Genomic DNA, 16,530 nt, shown 5'->3' on the forward strand with positions numbered 1-16,530 from the left:
ATGATCTCCCACACCGTGGGCTTTCTTGTTGTTTTATTGATGGTTTCTTTTGCTGTAAAAAAGCTTTTTATTTTGAAGTAGTCCCATTTGTTTATTTTCTCTTTAGCTTCCATTGCCCTAGGGGCAGTATCAGTGAAGAAGTTATTTTGGCATACGTCTGAGATTTTGCTACCTGTGGATGCTTCTAGTATTTTTATGGTTTCCCGTCTGATGTTTAAGTCCTGTATCCATTTTGAGTTTATCCTTGTGAATGGTATAAGTTGGTGATCTAGTTTCATTCTTTTGCATATGTCTGTCCAATTTTCCCAACACCATTTATTGAAGAGACTGTCTTGACTCCATTGTATATTCGTGCCTCCTTTGTCAAATATTAATTGAGCATAGTGATTTGGGTTGGTATCTGGGTTCTCAATTCTATTCCATTGATCTATTTGTCTGTTCTTGTGCCAGTACCAGGCTGTTTTGAGAACAGTGGCTTTGTAGTATAGTTTGAAGTCTGGTATTGAGATCCCTCCTACTTTACTCTTCTTTCTCAGAATTGCTGTGGCTATTCGGGGTCTTTTATTGTTCCAAATGAACTTTTGGAGAGTTCTTTCTAGGTCAGTGAAATATGTCGTTGGTATTTTAATGGGGAGTGCATTGAACCTATAGATTGCTTTAGGAAGTATGGACATTTTGATGATGTTGATTCTACCAATCCATGAACATGGTATGTTCTTCCATCTCCTTACATCTTCCTCTATCTCTTTTTTCAGTGTCGTGTAGTTTTCCGCAAATAGGTCCTTTATTTCTTTAGTTAAATTTATTCCTAGGTATCTTAATTTTTTTGGTGCGATGGTGAATGGAATTGCTTTTTTAGCCTCTGTTTCTGTAGTTTCACTGTTGGTGTATAGAAATGCCATGGATTTCTTGGCATTAATTTTATATCCTGCTATGTTGCCAAATTCATTTATTAAGTCAATTAGTTTTTTAATGGAGTCTTTTGGGTTTTTTATGTACAATATCATGTCATCTGCAAATAAGGATAACTTTACTTCTTCTTTTCCAATTTGGATGCCTTTTATTTCCTCCTCTTGTCTAATTGCAATGGCTAGTACTTCCAGAACTATGTCAAACAGGAGTGGCGAGAGTGGGCATCCCTGTCTTGTTCCTGTTCTTAGAGGGAATGGTTTTAGTTTTTGCCCATTGAGTATAATGTTGGCTGTGGGTTTATCATATATAGCTTTTATTATGTTGAGGTATGATCCTTGTACTCCCACCTTTTTAAGAGTTTTTAACAGGAAAGGGTGTTGGATTTTGTCAAATGCTTTTTCTGCGTCAATTGATATGACTATATGATTTTTATCTTTCAGTTTGTTTATGTGATGTATCACGTTTATTGATTTGCGGATATTGTACCATCCTTGCATTCCTGGAATAAATCCTACTTGGTCATGGTGTATGATCTTTGTGATGTTCTTCTGGAGTCGATTTGCTAGAATTTTGTTGAGGATTTTGGCATCTATGTTCATGTAGGGTTCTTTTTCTCTCTCTCTATATATATATAGTATCATGTCATCTGCAAATAATGACAGTTTACTAGTACTTCTTCCTTTCCAATTAGGATGCCTTTTATTTCTTTTCTGATTACTGTGGCTAGGACTTTCAGTGCTATGTTCAATAAGAGTGGTAAAAGCACTGTCTTGTTCCCGATCTTAAGGAAAATGTTTTTAGTTTTCCCCTATTGAGTATGATGTTAGCTGTGAGTTTGTCATATATAGCCTTTATTATGTTGAGGTATGTTCTCTCTATTCCCACTTTTCTAAGTGTTTGTACTATATATGCATGCTAGATTTTGTTAAATGCTTTTTTTCTGCATCTATTGACATAATCATATGATTTTTATCCTTCATTTTGTTTATATGGCATATCATGTTAACTGACTTGCAGAAATACCAACCTCGCATCCTGGAATAAAGTCCGCTTGGTGTATGATCTTTTTAATCTTTGCTGGATTTGGTTTGCTAATATTTTGTTGAGGATTTTAGCATCTATATTCATTGGAGATATTGGCCTATAATTTTCTTCTTTCTGGTTTGGGAATTAGGATAATGCTGGGCTCATAACATGAGCTTGGAGGTCTTTTGTCCTCTTAAAATTTTTAGAATAGTTTAAGAAGGATTGGTGTTAGTTCTAATTTGGATGTTTGGTAAAATTACCTGTGAAACCATCCTGTCCAAAACTTTTGTATGCTGGGAGTTTTTTGGCTACTACTTCAATTTCATTAACTGTAACCAGTCTGCTCATATTCTGTTTCTTCTTAATTCTGTTTTGGAAGAGCGTATGTTTCTAGGAACTTATCCATTTCTTCCAGACTCTCCAATTTGCTGCTATATAGTTTTAAAATATTTTCTTTTTTAAAAAATTGATTTTAGAGAAAGAGATAGGGAAACATTGATTTGTTGCACTCATTTATACATTATTGGTTGATTCTTTGATATGTCCTGAACAAGGATCAAACCAGCAACCCTGGTGTATCAGGATGACGCTTTAACCAACTGAGCTACCTGTCCATGGCCCAGAATATATTTTTATAATCTGTTGTATTTCTATGGTGTCAGTTATTACTTCTCCTCTTTCATTTCTAATTTTATTTATTTGGGTCCTCTCTTTTTCTTGTTGAGTCTGGTTATTTCATAGCTTTATTTATCTATTTATTTATTTACTTTAGTTTGCTTGTGTTTCATTACTTTATTTGTTTATTTTAAAATCTTAATTGTTCAAAGTATTACATATGTCTCCTTTTCCCCCCATTGACCCTTTCTAGCCTGCCCCAGCCCCCACCCCAGGCCTTCACCACCCTATTGTCTGTGTCCATGGGTTATGAATATAAGCATAGAAGTTCTTTGGTTGATTAAATGATACTTGCCAACTTATTTAATTAAATGAAAACATGTCTATTTTTCCTTAAAAAAAAAAACAAACCCTATATTTTCATTAATACTTTAGATTGTCCTTGAATAAATAATGCTATTTGAAATAGAGACCTTGCCTATAAAGCCGTCAGCTTCTTCTGAAACCGTTTGAAGTTGGCAGCACACTTTTGCAAGAAGGAAAGTGTGACCGTGTACAGTTGAGGGGCGCAGACTGAAACATGGCAGAAGGTATTGCCTTTCAAAATGCAGTACTGGCTTTCAGTCTGTAATAGTCATTAGAGACAAATATCTTAGAAGTGCAGTTTCCCTTGGATTACAGAATAAATCCAGGTCACATAGATGCCTTCTTTTAGGCATAGTTCACTGACTTTAATTACGCTTCATGCTTCCAGGAAAAACCTTGGTAATTACCAGTCAGATTAAGAATTCTGCAGCAAGGAAACTCCCGCTGCCCCGCACTGAGGCCTCAGGTCCACTGTTTTAAGGTTTTGAATTAGGGAATCAGTAAAAAAAATTAGGGGCTTCGGTCTTGTTCCTTAAAAATGTAGGTTACATTCATATTCGGCAAGCATTTCCTGCAATTCAATCATTAAAATATTGTTTGTTGGAAATGTTATTTTTAAGTGACTTCTGGATGAGCACTTTGTAAGGTTTGTAAATGTCTAATCACTATGCTGTACACTGGAAGCTAATTAATATTGTATGTCAACTGTAACTAAAATAAATAAATAAATAAATAAATAAATAAATAAATAAATAACACAATTATGGAAAGAGCCCGATATCGGGTATATATGTTTGTTTAGTCAGCTCCCTCCCCTCTCTCCAGATGGCACAGAGTGAAGTTTCCCCTTCAAATTAAATTATAGGATCCAAAGAAATTGTGGGGAGATGAACAAATAATTATTCAAAGTACACATGCACTTATGATCCAAGGCTCTCTGGTGTAGAGCTTAGACCTAAGCTTCATGTGAGGAGGGCCAGCATAGTAGGTTGATTAATACCTAGCTTGTTCTTGGATAAATAAGTTATTGGGAGACACTGTGCACATCACTTAACTTCTGGAATACTTAGTTGTTCAGTAAAATGGAGTAATAATAATACATATTACACGGGGTTAACATGACAATTAAATGCTGTAATGAACATAAAGCACTTTGGACAGTATCTGACCCAGTGCTAAATGAATCATCATCATCATCATCATCATCATCATCATCATCATCATCAAGATTTGGAGCAGAAGGTCCCCATGCACCTAACTCTCCTCGCTCCCTTTATCTGTGATGGTAAAACCTATTGATTACAGATCTAGAAAACATTGTCATTTAAATGTGTTCCGTGGACTCAGCAGTGGTGGCATTGCCTGGGAGCTGATTAGAAATGTCTATCTCAGATTCCTCCCCAGACCTACTGAATCAGACTATACATTTAGATCCGTACAGTCTGATTCGGTAGGTGCTTTGCAGGCACATTAAAGTAGGAAAAGCAAATGGGCAGATACGCGATTTGAACCTCCAGCTCCTAGTCTGGCAACACAGATGTCTCCAATTGAAGAAAAATTCCACTCAAATTGTGTGGCGATATTAAATAATGTGCCATAACACACTCCAAATAAAGAGTTAGCTGATCGTGTTTTAAAGTTGTTTTTACGTGTGGACTTAAAGAGGTGTTGAAGTGTCTGAGTTTTCGGCTTTGTCACTAGGACAGAAAGCACGCCAGCTGTGCAGTCAGCCCTCTGGCTCCTAAGCCGTCGGCACTGACTGCAGGGATGAAGGTCAAAAAGGGCATTTTGACTTGCCATTGGTTGGGTGCAGAAACCACTGTCCCACTTCTTTCACTTCAAACTCTGTCCTGCCTCAAGTCTAGTCTTTTATTACATGGTAAAAAAATTATCCCAAACATTCCAATTTTCAGAATTCCTTACAGGGATCAATTAGCCTAGTAAGAAAACAGAACAGAGTAATTGTAAGCACTATTTGATACATGTGCCCAGTCTTTTTCCCAGAAAGAGTACCATTCTATCAAAGGCATTTCATACAGATCAGTCCAGGCCTATTTCATGGATATATAGAACAGTGCTCTGATTTACCCTATTATGGCTCTCTCTTCACAGACATCCACTCTGGTTAGCAAATGTATGCTTTTAGGGGGGGGGAAAAGCTTCTTTGTTGCCTGTGATTCACCTCTCCTTTGAGTCTGTAGGTCCCTATAAAATTTTGTTCCTCTTATAATAAATTCCGTTTTTATATATCACAATGGAAAACAAGTTTTTTTTAAATCCCTAAAAAAATCCACCTCTTACATGATTTTAAATGTCTCCCTGACATCTCAGAGTGTGAAAAAGGTTAGAGGAGGCCCGGCGGGAATGCCCTTTGCCCCGGGGAACTGGTTAGCAATGGTATCGACTGTCCCTCATACCAGGAGGTGTAAAGGTGATGTGGTAGGACCTTTGGCAGAGATCTTCTCCCAGAGGCCTCTTCTGATGTAATGGACAGTAGTTCCGGCCAAGGTGAAGGCTCCAGAGTGTTCAATCTTCCAGTCACTATTGATAGACTGCTTTCCAGTGTCTCGGAGAGCTATGAAGAGGTTCAAAAGTATTATGAGAATTAATCAACAAGCAGCGTTCATCAATATCCACTTCACATGAGTTCATTAAAAGTATTTTGTTCATTTCTAAACCAATGGGTCAACTTCCTGACGAAAACACAAGGCATGTCCTCACCGGGAAAGTTCAAAATCCTAGCAAAAGCCACAAGCTCTCCTTCGCTCCTGAAACGGTCCCAACTATGTGGCCATATTTGTCTCGACCTCCTCCAATGTCATTGGACATTAGACATCTGGAACCCTTATTTTGGTCCTTAATCACGTATTCTTTAATATATTATTATTTTAAGGCTCTGTGTATCTGTGTTGTCTATGCAATGATACCACAAAGAAAGTGAGGGCTGACATGGCAACTTTTACATCCTCCATATTTCCCATGCTACTCCGGAAAGTATGCCATCAAAGAAATGTCATTAAATAGCATGTTAACTAACAGATCAAAATGACAGGGTTAGCCCTGGCCGGGTGGCTCAGCTGGCTGGAGCATCGTCCCATACACTAAAAGGTTGGGGATTCCATCCAAGTGAGGGCATATGCAGGAGGCAACCAATCAGTGTCTCTTCTCTCTCTCTCTCTCTCTCTCTCTCTCTCTCTCTCTCTCTCTCTCTCTCTCTCTCATTTCCTCTCTCTCTAAAATCAACATAAAGCATATCTCTGGATAAGGATTTTAAAAAATGACAGGGTTATATTCATTACAAGAAATTTCAAAAATAATATGTTGATCTTAAAAACAGAATTCAAGTCCTTTTACATCCCTAGTTTGTGATTTGATGTGTACAAAAATGGGAGATAAATGCTAATTCTCATCCATACATAGCCATCCTTTGTATGGAATTTTACAGAATAATTTTGTTTACCTACATTCTTTTTCTCTATTTTTTTTTTTTTAACTCATCTCTGTTACTATTTAAATAAGATTCAAGCCATGGAAGTGAGATGTCATGATTACCATTTTAAATTCAAGATTTTTTTTCCCCAATTGATTTAATTTTTTAAAATAAAAGTGCTAGACTCTTCCATATAATTGAATTCTCTTTCAAAAGTCATTTGCATGTTAATCAAAGACTTTTATGTCATAATTCTATGAAAATATTTGATAACTTAAGCCAATAATCTTCCTAAGTATTATGTAAGCTAGTATCTATTGAATGTTTGAGGTTTTCCAAGTTTTTTTTTTTTATTGTAAACAATGCTCAGATACATATACTGTATACTAGTTATGTGTTCATCTGAATATTTTCCTTGGAAGGATTCCCAGATTTGGAATTACAGAGGCAAATAAATTGCACACTAATAGATTTTGAAAGATAATTTTAAATTGTTTTTCATAAAGGCACAGCAGCTTATGCTTCCATAACAGTGACCAGAGTGCCATTTCTGAGCACCTTCTTGGAAGCACCTTTCTCTAGCCAACACATGGCTGAGGAGAAATTTTAGAAATTAAATTTTTAATAATCTAGATTTTAAAAAACAACAACTCTTGTTTCATTACTACAGAGGCTTAAGACATTTTTCATTTGCTTACTTGTCATTTACAGGTTTAATTTAAGTAAACTGAATAAATTATTCACTATCTGTTAAGGTTTTTCAGGTCCATTGAGGAATTTTTCTGGTGCTTATATTCATATTATTATAAGCCACCTATTAATTATTTAATTTTCACCTCACCAACTCTAATTTCTAGAAAATAATATATTTATGATGTAATACATACAAAGTATGTTTAGATAAAAATAAACATGCAAATTTTCAGATTTATGAAAAAATATACATTATTTTTACCTTGAATTTTTAACTTGAAAATAAATATGTTGTCAGAAAACTCTCAACACTTTGCAAATAATAGCTATTACACTCCACAAATGGATATAAATCAAATAATGCTAAAGTGATTAAAAAATAATGATTTCCCCTAAAAGGTAAAGTATTTTCTTATATTTCTCAGAAAGTCTATTAAATATTGTGATTAGTCTTTTTGGCCTAGATTTGTACTATGGCCAGTGTAATTACATTTCCCTCCTGCATTTCCATAAACATATTCAGGGCACAATTATACTTTTTAAAAGTCTCTAATGAAAATACAGATATGCTGATATGGCTCAGTGGTTGAGAGTTGACCTATGAATGAAGAGGTCACAGTTCAATTCCCAGTCAGGGCATATCCCGGGGTTGCAGGCTCAATACCCAGTAGGAGGAGTGCAGGAGGCAGCTAGCTGATCAATGATTCTCTCTAATCACTGATGTTTCTATCTCTTTCTCCCTCTCCCTTCCTCTCTGAGATCCATTATATCTATCTATCTATCTATCTATCTATCTATCTATCTGTCTGTCTATCTATCTATCTATCTATCTATCTATCTATCTATCTATGTATATATGTAGATAGATAGATAGATAGATAGATAGATAGACAGATATATATATATATATATATATATATATATATATATATATATAGATATATAGATATATAGATATAGGATATAGAGATATATATAGTTCTAAAGTTCAAGTTAACAACTGAACTTTAGAACTTTACTATGTATATTTAGTATAAAGGAGAGAGTAGGAACCAGACACTACGGCCAAATTGATTGCTTGGGTTTAAATCCAGGATCTCATTCTTTTAGATGTGTAACCAAAAGGTAAACTCTATTCCTTAATTGTCTGATTGTTAAAATTGGGAAATTAGTGGTATACACTTCATGGAGTTATTGTGAGGATTTATGTAATGGGTATATTTAATGTGCTGGTTCATACTAATCATTATACAAATGTGAAGCATCTTCATTGAAACTCACTCAGAAAGTCTTTACTATTTCCTGTGTGCCAGACTGTTTTAGCTACTGCATATATGGTCATGAGCAAAATGATCCCTGCCTTTAGGAACTAATAGAGGAGACAGGCAATAGAAAAGCAAGCATGTGATAGGAATTAGTGACTGTGATAGGATAATGATGCCTCTCCTCAAAGGTATCCATGTCCTGAAGGATAGGTACCATACAAAGCATCTTTTCTGACCACAATGGGATGAAGTTAGAAATCAACAACAGAAGGAAAACTGGAGATTCACAAATTTATGGAAATGAAACAACATACTCAAACACCAATGTATCAAAGAAGAAATCACAGGGAAATTCAGAAATATCTTAAGACAAATAGAAATGCAAATGTAACATCCAGAAACTAATGGGACACAAGTGAAAGCAGTGCGATTGGAGGAAATTAATAATCATTAACACTTATAGTAAGATCTCAAGTTAACAACTGAGCTTTAGAACTTATAGAACTAGAAAAACCATCCAGCAGGAAGAAAGTAATAAAGATTAGAGCAGGAATACGTGAAATAAAGAATAGAAAAATAATTAATTAAAAAACACACAGAAGTTGGCTCTTTGAAAAGATCAACAAATTTGACAAACCTTTAAGCTAGATGGACTAAATAAAAAAAGAGACAACTAAATAATCAGAGATGAAAGTGAGAACATTACAACTGATGTTACAGAAATAAAGAGGACTATAAAAATACCATGAACAATTGTATGCTAACAAATTGGATATGAAATGAACAAATTCCTATAAACACAAAACCTACTAAGACTGAATCACACACAAAAAAAACAACAACAAAAACATAGAAATCCTAACTACACCTAAAAATTAGAAAGCAGACAAATCAGTAATCAAAATATCCCAACTAAGAAAAGCCCTGGACTTTATGACTTCATTGGTAAATTTTACCAAACATTTAGAAAAGAACCAACACCAACCCTTAAATTTTCCAAAGAACTGAAGTGGATGGGAGATTTCCTAACTCATTCTACAAGGCCAATATTTTCCTGATAGGAACACCAGAAAAAAACAAACAAACAAACAAAAAAAAACCAGAAATGAAACTACAGATCAATTTCCCTAGTGAACATTGATGTAAAAATCCTCAACAAAATACTAGAAAACCAAATCCAGGAGCACAAAAAAGCATCCAAATCAGAAAGAAAGAAGTAAAATTATGTTCACAAATGATATGCTCTGATATGTAGAAAACCCTAAAGATTTTATATTTTAAAAAGCTGTCAGAACTAATAAATGAATTCAGCAAAGAAGCAGGGTATAAAATCAACACACAAAAGCAGTTGCATTTCTATACACTAAGAATGAACACTCAGAAAATGAAATTAAGAAAACAATCCTATTTAAAATAGCATCAAAAAGAAAAAAAGAAAAAATCCTTGGAAATTAACCAAGGAAGTGAAAGACTTATGCAATGAAAACTAAAAAACATTGTTGAAAGAAATTAAAGAAGACATAAATGGAAACACATTCCAAGTCAATGGATTGTAAGACTGAATATTGTTAAAATGTTAATATCATCCAAAGTAATCTATAAATTCAATGCAATCCTTTACAGAATCTCAATGGCCTATATTTATTTATTTTTTTTGCAGAAATTAAAATTAAAAAAAACACACAAAAACTTTCCTAAAATCTCAAGAGAGCCTAAATAGCCAAAACAATCCTGAAAAAGAGGAACAAAGCTGGAGACTCTCACTTCCTGATTTCAAAACTTACTAGAAAGCTACACTAATCAAAAACAGTGTGCTACTGGCATAAAAACAGACATATAGACCAATGGAACAGATTACAGATCCCAGAAATAAGCCTTAGCCAAATGAGTTTTGACAATGGTGCCAAGATCATTCAGTGGAGAAAGGACAGTCTTTCAGCCAGGGGTGCTGGGAAAACTGAGTAACTACATACAGAACAATGAAGTTGGACCTTTAACTAACACCATATACAAAATTAATTCAAAATGGATCCAAGATCCAAGACCTAAAACTGTAAAACTCTTAGAAGAAAATATAAGGCAAAAGCTTCATGACACTAAATTTGGCAGTGACTTCTTGGATATGGCACTAAAGGCACAGGCAATAAAAGAAAGGAGATGGATTAAACTTCATGAAAATTAAAAATAATTGCATATACATAAACTTTTGTGCACCAAAAGACAATATTAACAAGAATAAAAACCCAAAGAATGGTAGAAAATATTTGTAAATCATATATCTGATAAGGGATTAATATCCTGAACATATAGAGAACTCCTAAAACTCATCAACAACAACAAAAAACACACAACCTAATTTAAAAGTGAGAAGAGGGCTAAAATAGACATTTTCCCAAATAATATATGCAAATGGCCAACAATTCTCAGCATATAGAATTATTGGAGAAAGTATTTCAAAACCACCTTGAGATATCAACTCACACCATTTAGGATGACCACTATTAAAATAAACAGAAAAAACAAGTGCTGGTGAGGATATGGAGAAACTAGAACCCATTGCATACTATTGGTGGGAATGGAAAATGGTGTGTGGCAGTTTCTCAAAACAATTAAAAAACAGAAATTACCACATGCCTCAGCAATTCTACTTCCGGGTATATGCTCAAAAGAATGAAAAGCAGGATCTTGAAGAAAGACTTGTACATTCATATTCATGGCAGCATTAGTCACAACAGCTAAAACGAAGAAGCAACCCAAGTATCCATGAATGAAGGAATGAATAAGCAAAATGTGGTACATACAAACAATGGAATATTATTCAACCTTAAAAATGAAGGGAACTCTGATACCTGCTTTAGCATCGATAACTTTTGAAGACACTCTCTTAAGTGATGTGTCACTCACAAAAGGACACTTCCTATATGATTCCACATATATGAGGTATGTAGAGTGGCAAAATTCATTGAGATAGAAAACTTAATGGTGGTTAGCAGGGGATGAGAGATGGGGGAGTGGAAAGTTATTATTGAATGGAGAGAATTCTGGTTTTGCAAGACAAAAAGACTTCAGGAGATGGATAGTAGTGGTGATAGTTAACAAAATGAATGTACTTAATGCCAATGAATTGTATACTTAGCATAATTAAGATGGTAAATTTTACCACAATTTTTTTTTTAAAAAAAGTGTTAGTATGCCCAGGTAGTGCAGCTCAGTGGTTGAGTGTCAACTTATGAACCAGGAGGTCATAGTTCAATTCCAGGTCAGGGTACATGCCTGGATTACAGGCTTGATCCCCAGTGAGGGGCATACAGAAGGCAGCCAATCTGTGATTCTCTCTCATCACTGATGTTTCTCCCCCCTCCCCCGCCCTCCTCTCTCTCTCTCTTCCTCTTTGAAATCAATTTTTAAAATGCTTTAAAAAGGTGTTAGTGAAGGGAATAAAGTTATCTGTCAGAATCCCTGGAACCTAGAATGCTACCTTCCATGGCAATAAACAAACTTTGCAGATATGACTAGGTTAAGGATCTTGAGATGGGGGTGTTATCCAATTGGGCCTGAAATGCAATCAACACCCATTCTTGTAAGAGGTGGGAAGAGAGGTTTAAATACAGGAAAAGAAGAAAAGGCATTGATGCTAGGGAGGCATATATTATCACAAGCAGAAGAATGCTGATAGTTATCTGAAGCTAGAAGGGTCAAGGAGGTTCCCTAATCTTCAGAGAGAGCATGGCTTTGCAGCCACCTTGAACATTGGTCCATTGAAACTAATTATGGCCTCCAGAACTGTGAGATACCTGTTTTTTGAAACCTACAAGTTTGTGATAATAGTTACAGAAGTCATAAAATACTAACAGGGTGACATTTACTGCAGTGGGAAAAACCAAAGGAGAAAGAGGCTTTAGCATGGGCTGGAATGAAATTTTTGATTTATACTTATTATTTCTGAGGTGCGTAGGAGACATTTGATAATCTGCATCAAATAAATATGGAATGGAGCTAGATAGGACTTCCTAGGGAGACAACGTAGCAGGGAGGAGAGCGGGGCCCTGGCTTGAGCCACAGTATAGAAGCATTTGGAAAGCATGCAGAGGTCGAGAATCCTACAAAAGAAACCAGTAAGGATCCTAGAAGCCAAACAAAGAAAGAATTTAATGAACGAAGGAAAGGTCAACAGTTTTTTATGCTGTTTATTGGCCAAATATCACGTGACCATTGGACTGTCAATAGGGGACATTGGCTGACTTGACCAAGGCAGTTACTGTAGAGTGGAGGCAGAAAAAAGCCTGGATTGGCTGAAGAGCCTGGGAAGTGAGGAATGAGAGAGAGCATGGAAATTTCCCACTTGTAAAACTGGCTTATGTATTTAGCCACAGTTTCAAGTTCTTAAAAATCATAATACGATGAAGTTTTGTAGAATTTGAGCTAACTCCATTTGAGACATCTACATTCCTTTTCAGCTTGGGAACACACACACCATATTCCCCAGTGTGATAGCCAAAGGTCTACTATTAAACAAATATTTTGAAATTGTGTAGTTTGCACAGTGTCTCCAAAAACGGGTTATTAGAGCTTTGATCTGAATTTGGACATTTGGGAGGATTTACTTGCATTTAAAATGCATTTTAAAATCATAGGTGGTAAAAACAAAATTTAAATATTAGTAAAAACAAACTAATGAGTGTGTCACATGACAAAGGGTTTATTTTACTGTCCTCTTTCCTCAAACCCTCCTACTCCTAGAAAGCAAGCCCTAATAAGAAAAATAATTCAATCTGAGTACTATAGGCAATTTTCAATATTGTGGAATATGAACAATCACACAATATTGGTTTTTTTAATCATGTACAAAGTGTTTCCCTATTAGGATATTTCGAATTGATAAAGAATAATGAGGACATTATTTTTGTTAAGAAAAAATAGACAGGCAGGCTTTTTAAAAAGATTTTATAAATACAATGTTTAACTTTGGGGAGAATATTATGTTTTTTTTGTCAGACCTAATCATATTAGATTTCTCTACCTGTGATGCCACAACTATAAAAGATCACTTCATCTGACTTAGTTTGAAATTTGAACCTACAAAGCAATATGTATTTTGACAATTTACTATTTTCTTTCATATATTTAAAAATCATTAAATAAAAAATTCGTTTTAATTTGCCTAATTAAAATAGCTCATACAATTCTTTCCATAAGTAATAATTAAAAATTTTAAATACTCTCTACATAGGTGAGGCAAAAAAGAGCATCATTTCCCATTAAAATATTAAGTCCTTTTAATATATTGAAATTTTTTAAAGAATCACACAAGATTTCCTAATTCAAAAGTAATCATTACACATACATACAGGAACATATGCATTTTCTTATGCAAGAAATATAACTATGTGTATATGTATGCGTGTATCTATGAAATAAATATACTTATGGAATGTTTTATACAAATGCATACCTATGAAACAAAGCATACGCAAATCCTCAATGAGTGTGGTGTTGTTTTTTTAACATGGACTAACATGTGGAAGCAATTCATATCCCTCCAAAACACACAGACAACCAAATTGCTTTTGCTCCTGGGGAGTCCTTGAAAGAAACTTCAACTTGATATGACAAAAGGTGCTTCCTGGGAAATTCACACATATAACTAGAAACAGATTGACAGCCTTGTCATAATCGAGTGCCCAGGGCAGGGAGCTGGCTCCCACTCGGATGGGCTTTGTATCTGTAACCCAGGTTACCTAAGTAGCTGTGTGCCGGCTTCTCCTCCACCACTTTGATTTTTCGAGCTCCAGTAGGTATCACCAGCACTTCCACATAACCTGCAAGAGTCAATAAGTCAGGAAATGAATCTCGAGTTCTTAGGAGATCTCTTTTCTTAGTTGGCTTGCTGTTTTGTGTTTTTTATTTGTTTGTTTGTTGCTTTGATGATTTCATACCTATGGGAAGAAAAAACTTTAGTACAAAAGCTGTCATGATTTCAAGTAGAGAAGTTTCTTGGAAAGATGTTAAGTCTACAGCACTATCAGAGGCAAACAGACAATTACATTTTATGTCAAACTCACTATAAGAATTGTGAGAAGAGAAAAAGCACAATGGGACAGCCCAGTTAGAAACACAGAACAGAGAACAGAGAAAATAGCCTCCGATTCTGCTGGGGACCTCATGTAAGTTAGAAAATGCGGGGAAGAGGGAACTGCAGCTGGCAGGACACCAGGTCCCTGGAGTGGCTGAGCTTACACACTAGCCTCTCCCCGAGGAGACTCACAAAGGGCGGTGAAGCTGGGGATCAAGACAAGTAGGTGTAAGGCCACACCGAGCAAGCTGGTGTCATCTAGGAAGGTGTCTGACAGCTAGAAACAAAACACAATTAGTTTTTTTTTAGGAAAGGTTTTTCAGCAGAATTTTAGAAATATAAAGCTTAAAGTGAAATAAGATGACAAGATAATGTGGGATAGAAAAGAGAATGTGCAGAAAAGGTAAAAAATCAAGACTTCGTTTAATAAAGAATAGAATAGATACTTTATTTAGCTTTAAACTTATGTTCACTCATATGTGGAATTTATTGAACAAAATAAACCGATGAACAAAATAGATCCAGAAACATAGAAGCATGGAACAGACTGATGAATCTCAGAGGGAAGGTGGGGATGGGGATGGGAGGAGTGGGGAGAGATTAACTAAAAAGCTTATATGCATACATGCACAGTCCACTGATACAGGCAATACTGTGGTGAAAACCTGAGGGGGGCATGGGTGCAAGTTCAAGGGGGCATTTAATGGGGAAAAGAGGGGGCATCTGCAATACTTTCAACAATAAAGATACATTTAAAAATAAGTAGATACATACATTTATTGCAATAATCCTATCTAATAAAAGGGTAATATGCAAATTGACCATCATTCCAACATACAAGATGACTGCCCCCATGTGGACACAAGATGGCTGCCACAAGATGGCCAGCAGGGGAGGGCAGTTTGGGGGGACCCAGGCCTGAAGGGAGAGCAGTTTGGGGGGACCAGGCCTGCAGGGGAGAGCAGTTGGGCGGGACCAGGCCTGCAGGAAAGGGCAGTTGGGAGCAACCAGGCCAACAGGGAAGGGCAGTTAGGGATGACCAGGTTGGAAGGGGAGGGCAGTTAGCAGCAACCAGGCTGGCAAGGAAGGGAAGTTTGGGGTGACAAGGCCAGCAGGAGAGGGCAGTTGGGGGCAACCAGGCCTGCAGGGGAGGGCAGTTAGGAGTGACCAGGCTGGCAGGGGAGGGCAGTTAGGGGCAATCTGGCCAGCAGGGGAGCAGTTACATTTTAATCAGGCTGACAGAGGAGTCGTTAGGAGGTGATCACGTTGGCAGGCAGAAGCAGTTAGGGGCAATCAGGCAGGCAGGCAGGCAGGCAGGCAGGCAGGCAAGCATTTGGGAGCCAGCAGTCCTGGATTGTGAGAGGGCTGTCTGACTGCCTGTTTAGGCCTGATCCCACCGGGACATCCCTCTAGGTGTCCCAGATTGGAGAGGGTACAGGCTGGGCTGAGGGACACCCCCCACTCTCCATGCATGAATTTCTTGCACCAGGCCTCTAGTATTTAATATTTTTCTTAGTATATTTGTGTAGCTTCATATATCCGAGAGAAGTCTAATTTCAAAGTTAATCTCAGAATTGTCTGCTGTTGATTATTCAAATTCCTGAAAGTGTTTCTTGCATTTGGTATATATTGAAAGGTAGCATATGTCCCACCTTTTGGAATCATAATTTCCATCAGCGAACACTGTTTACTCAATCTGACCACTGTCAGTGACACCAAACCACTATCATTTTGTTACATGAACAAATAGGCAGCAATGAAAATAGAAACAAATGCTTACTGTCTATTTGTACTCAGAAGTAAGGTAAGAAGTCTCTGCACTCAATTCAATAGGAAAGATAAGGCAGAAATAACATATAAGTTTGGGTTAAATCAAACTTCAAAAATCAAGTTTAAAAGATCATATGGGAAATGTGGTTAACTCCCTGCTGAAGAATATAAATCATGTGGTTTACACTGCACCCCTCCTTCTCCAATCACATCATCACGCAAAAGGTTTGCTGCTATTTTTAACTCACAGAAGTGGGATATACTTTTTATTTTTCCCTTGTAAATGGTGAGATACATTACTCATGTTTGAGAAACACTGACTTCAGCCGGGATGACTATGTATGATTCAGAGGAGAAAACAATTTTTATAGTTAAGGAAA

The 16,530-nt window shown here is 36.2% G+C and overlaps 1 protein-coding gene across 1 annotated transcript in view; it reads right to left on the reverse strand.

Annotated features, from left to right (window-relative positions):
• ADAMTS19 (ADAM metallopeptidase with thrombospondin type 1 motif 19) overlaps nucleotides 1-16,530 on the reverse strand; it is a gene marked incomplete at both ends in the record, with an annotated part of 195,179 nt that overhangs the window by 41,808 nt on the left and 136,841 nt on the right. The window contains 2 exons of the mRNA XM_084886566.1: nucleotides 5,337-5,494; nucleotides 14,046-14,126. Of these exons, the coding sequence (XP_084742692.1) occupies nucleotides 5,337-5,494; nucleotides 14,046-14,126 (239 nt within the window). The remainder of the gene's footprint in view (nucleotides 1-5,336; nucleotides 5,495-14,045; nucleotides 14,127-16,530) is intronic.

This window comes from Pipistrellus hanaki (assembly GCF_964339955.1).
Source record: "Pipistrellus hanaki genome assembly, chromosome: 5".
NCBI classification, from domain to species: domain Eukaryota; kingdom Metazoa; phylum Chordata; class Mammalia; order Chiroptera; family Vespertilionidae; genus Pipistrellus; species Pipistrellus hanaki.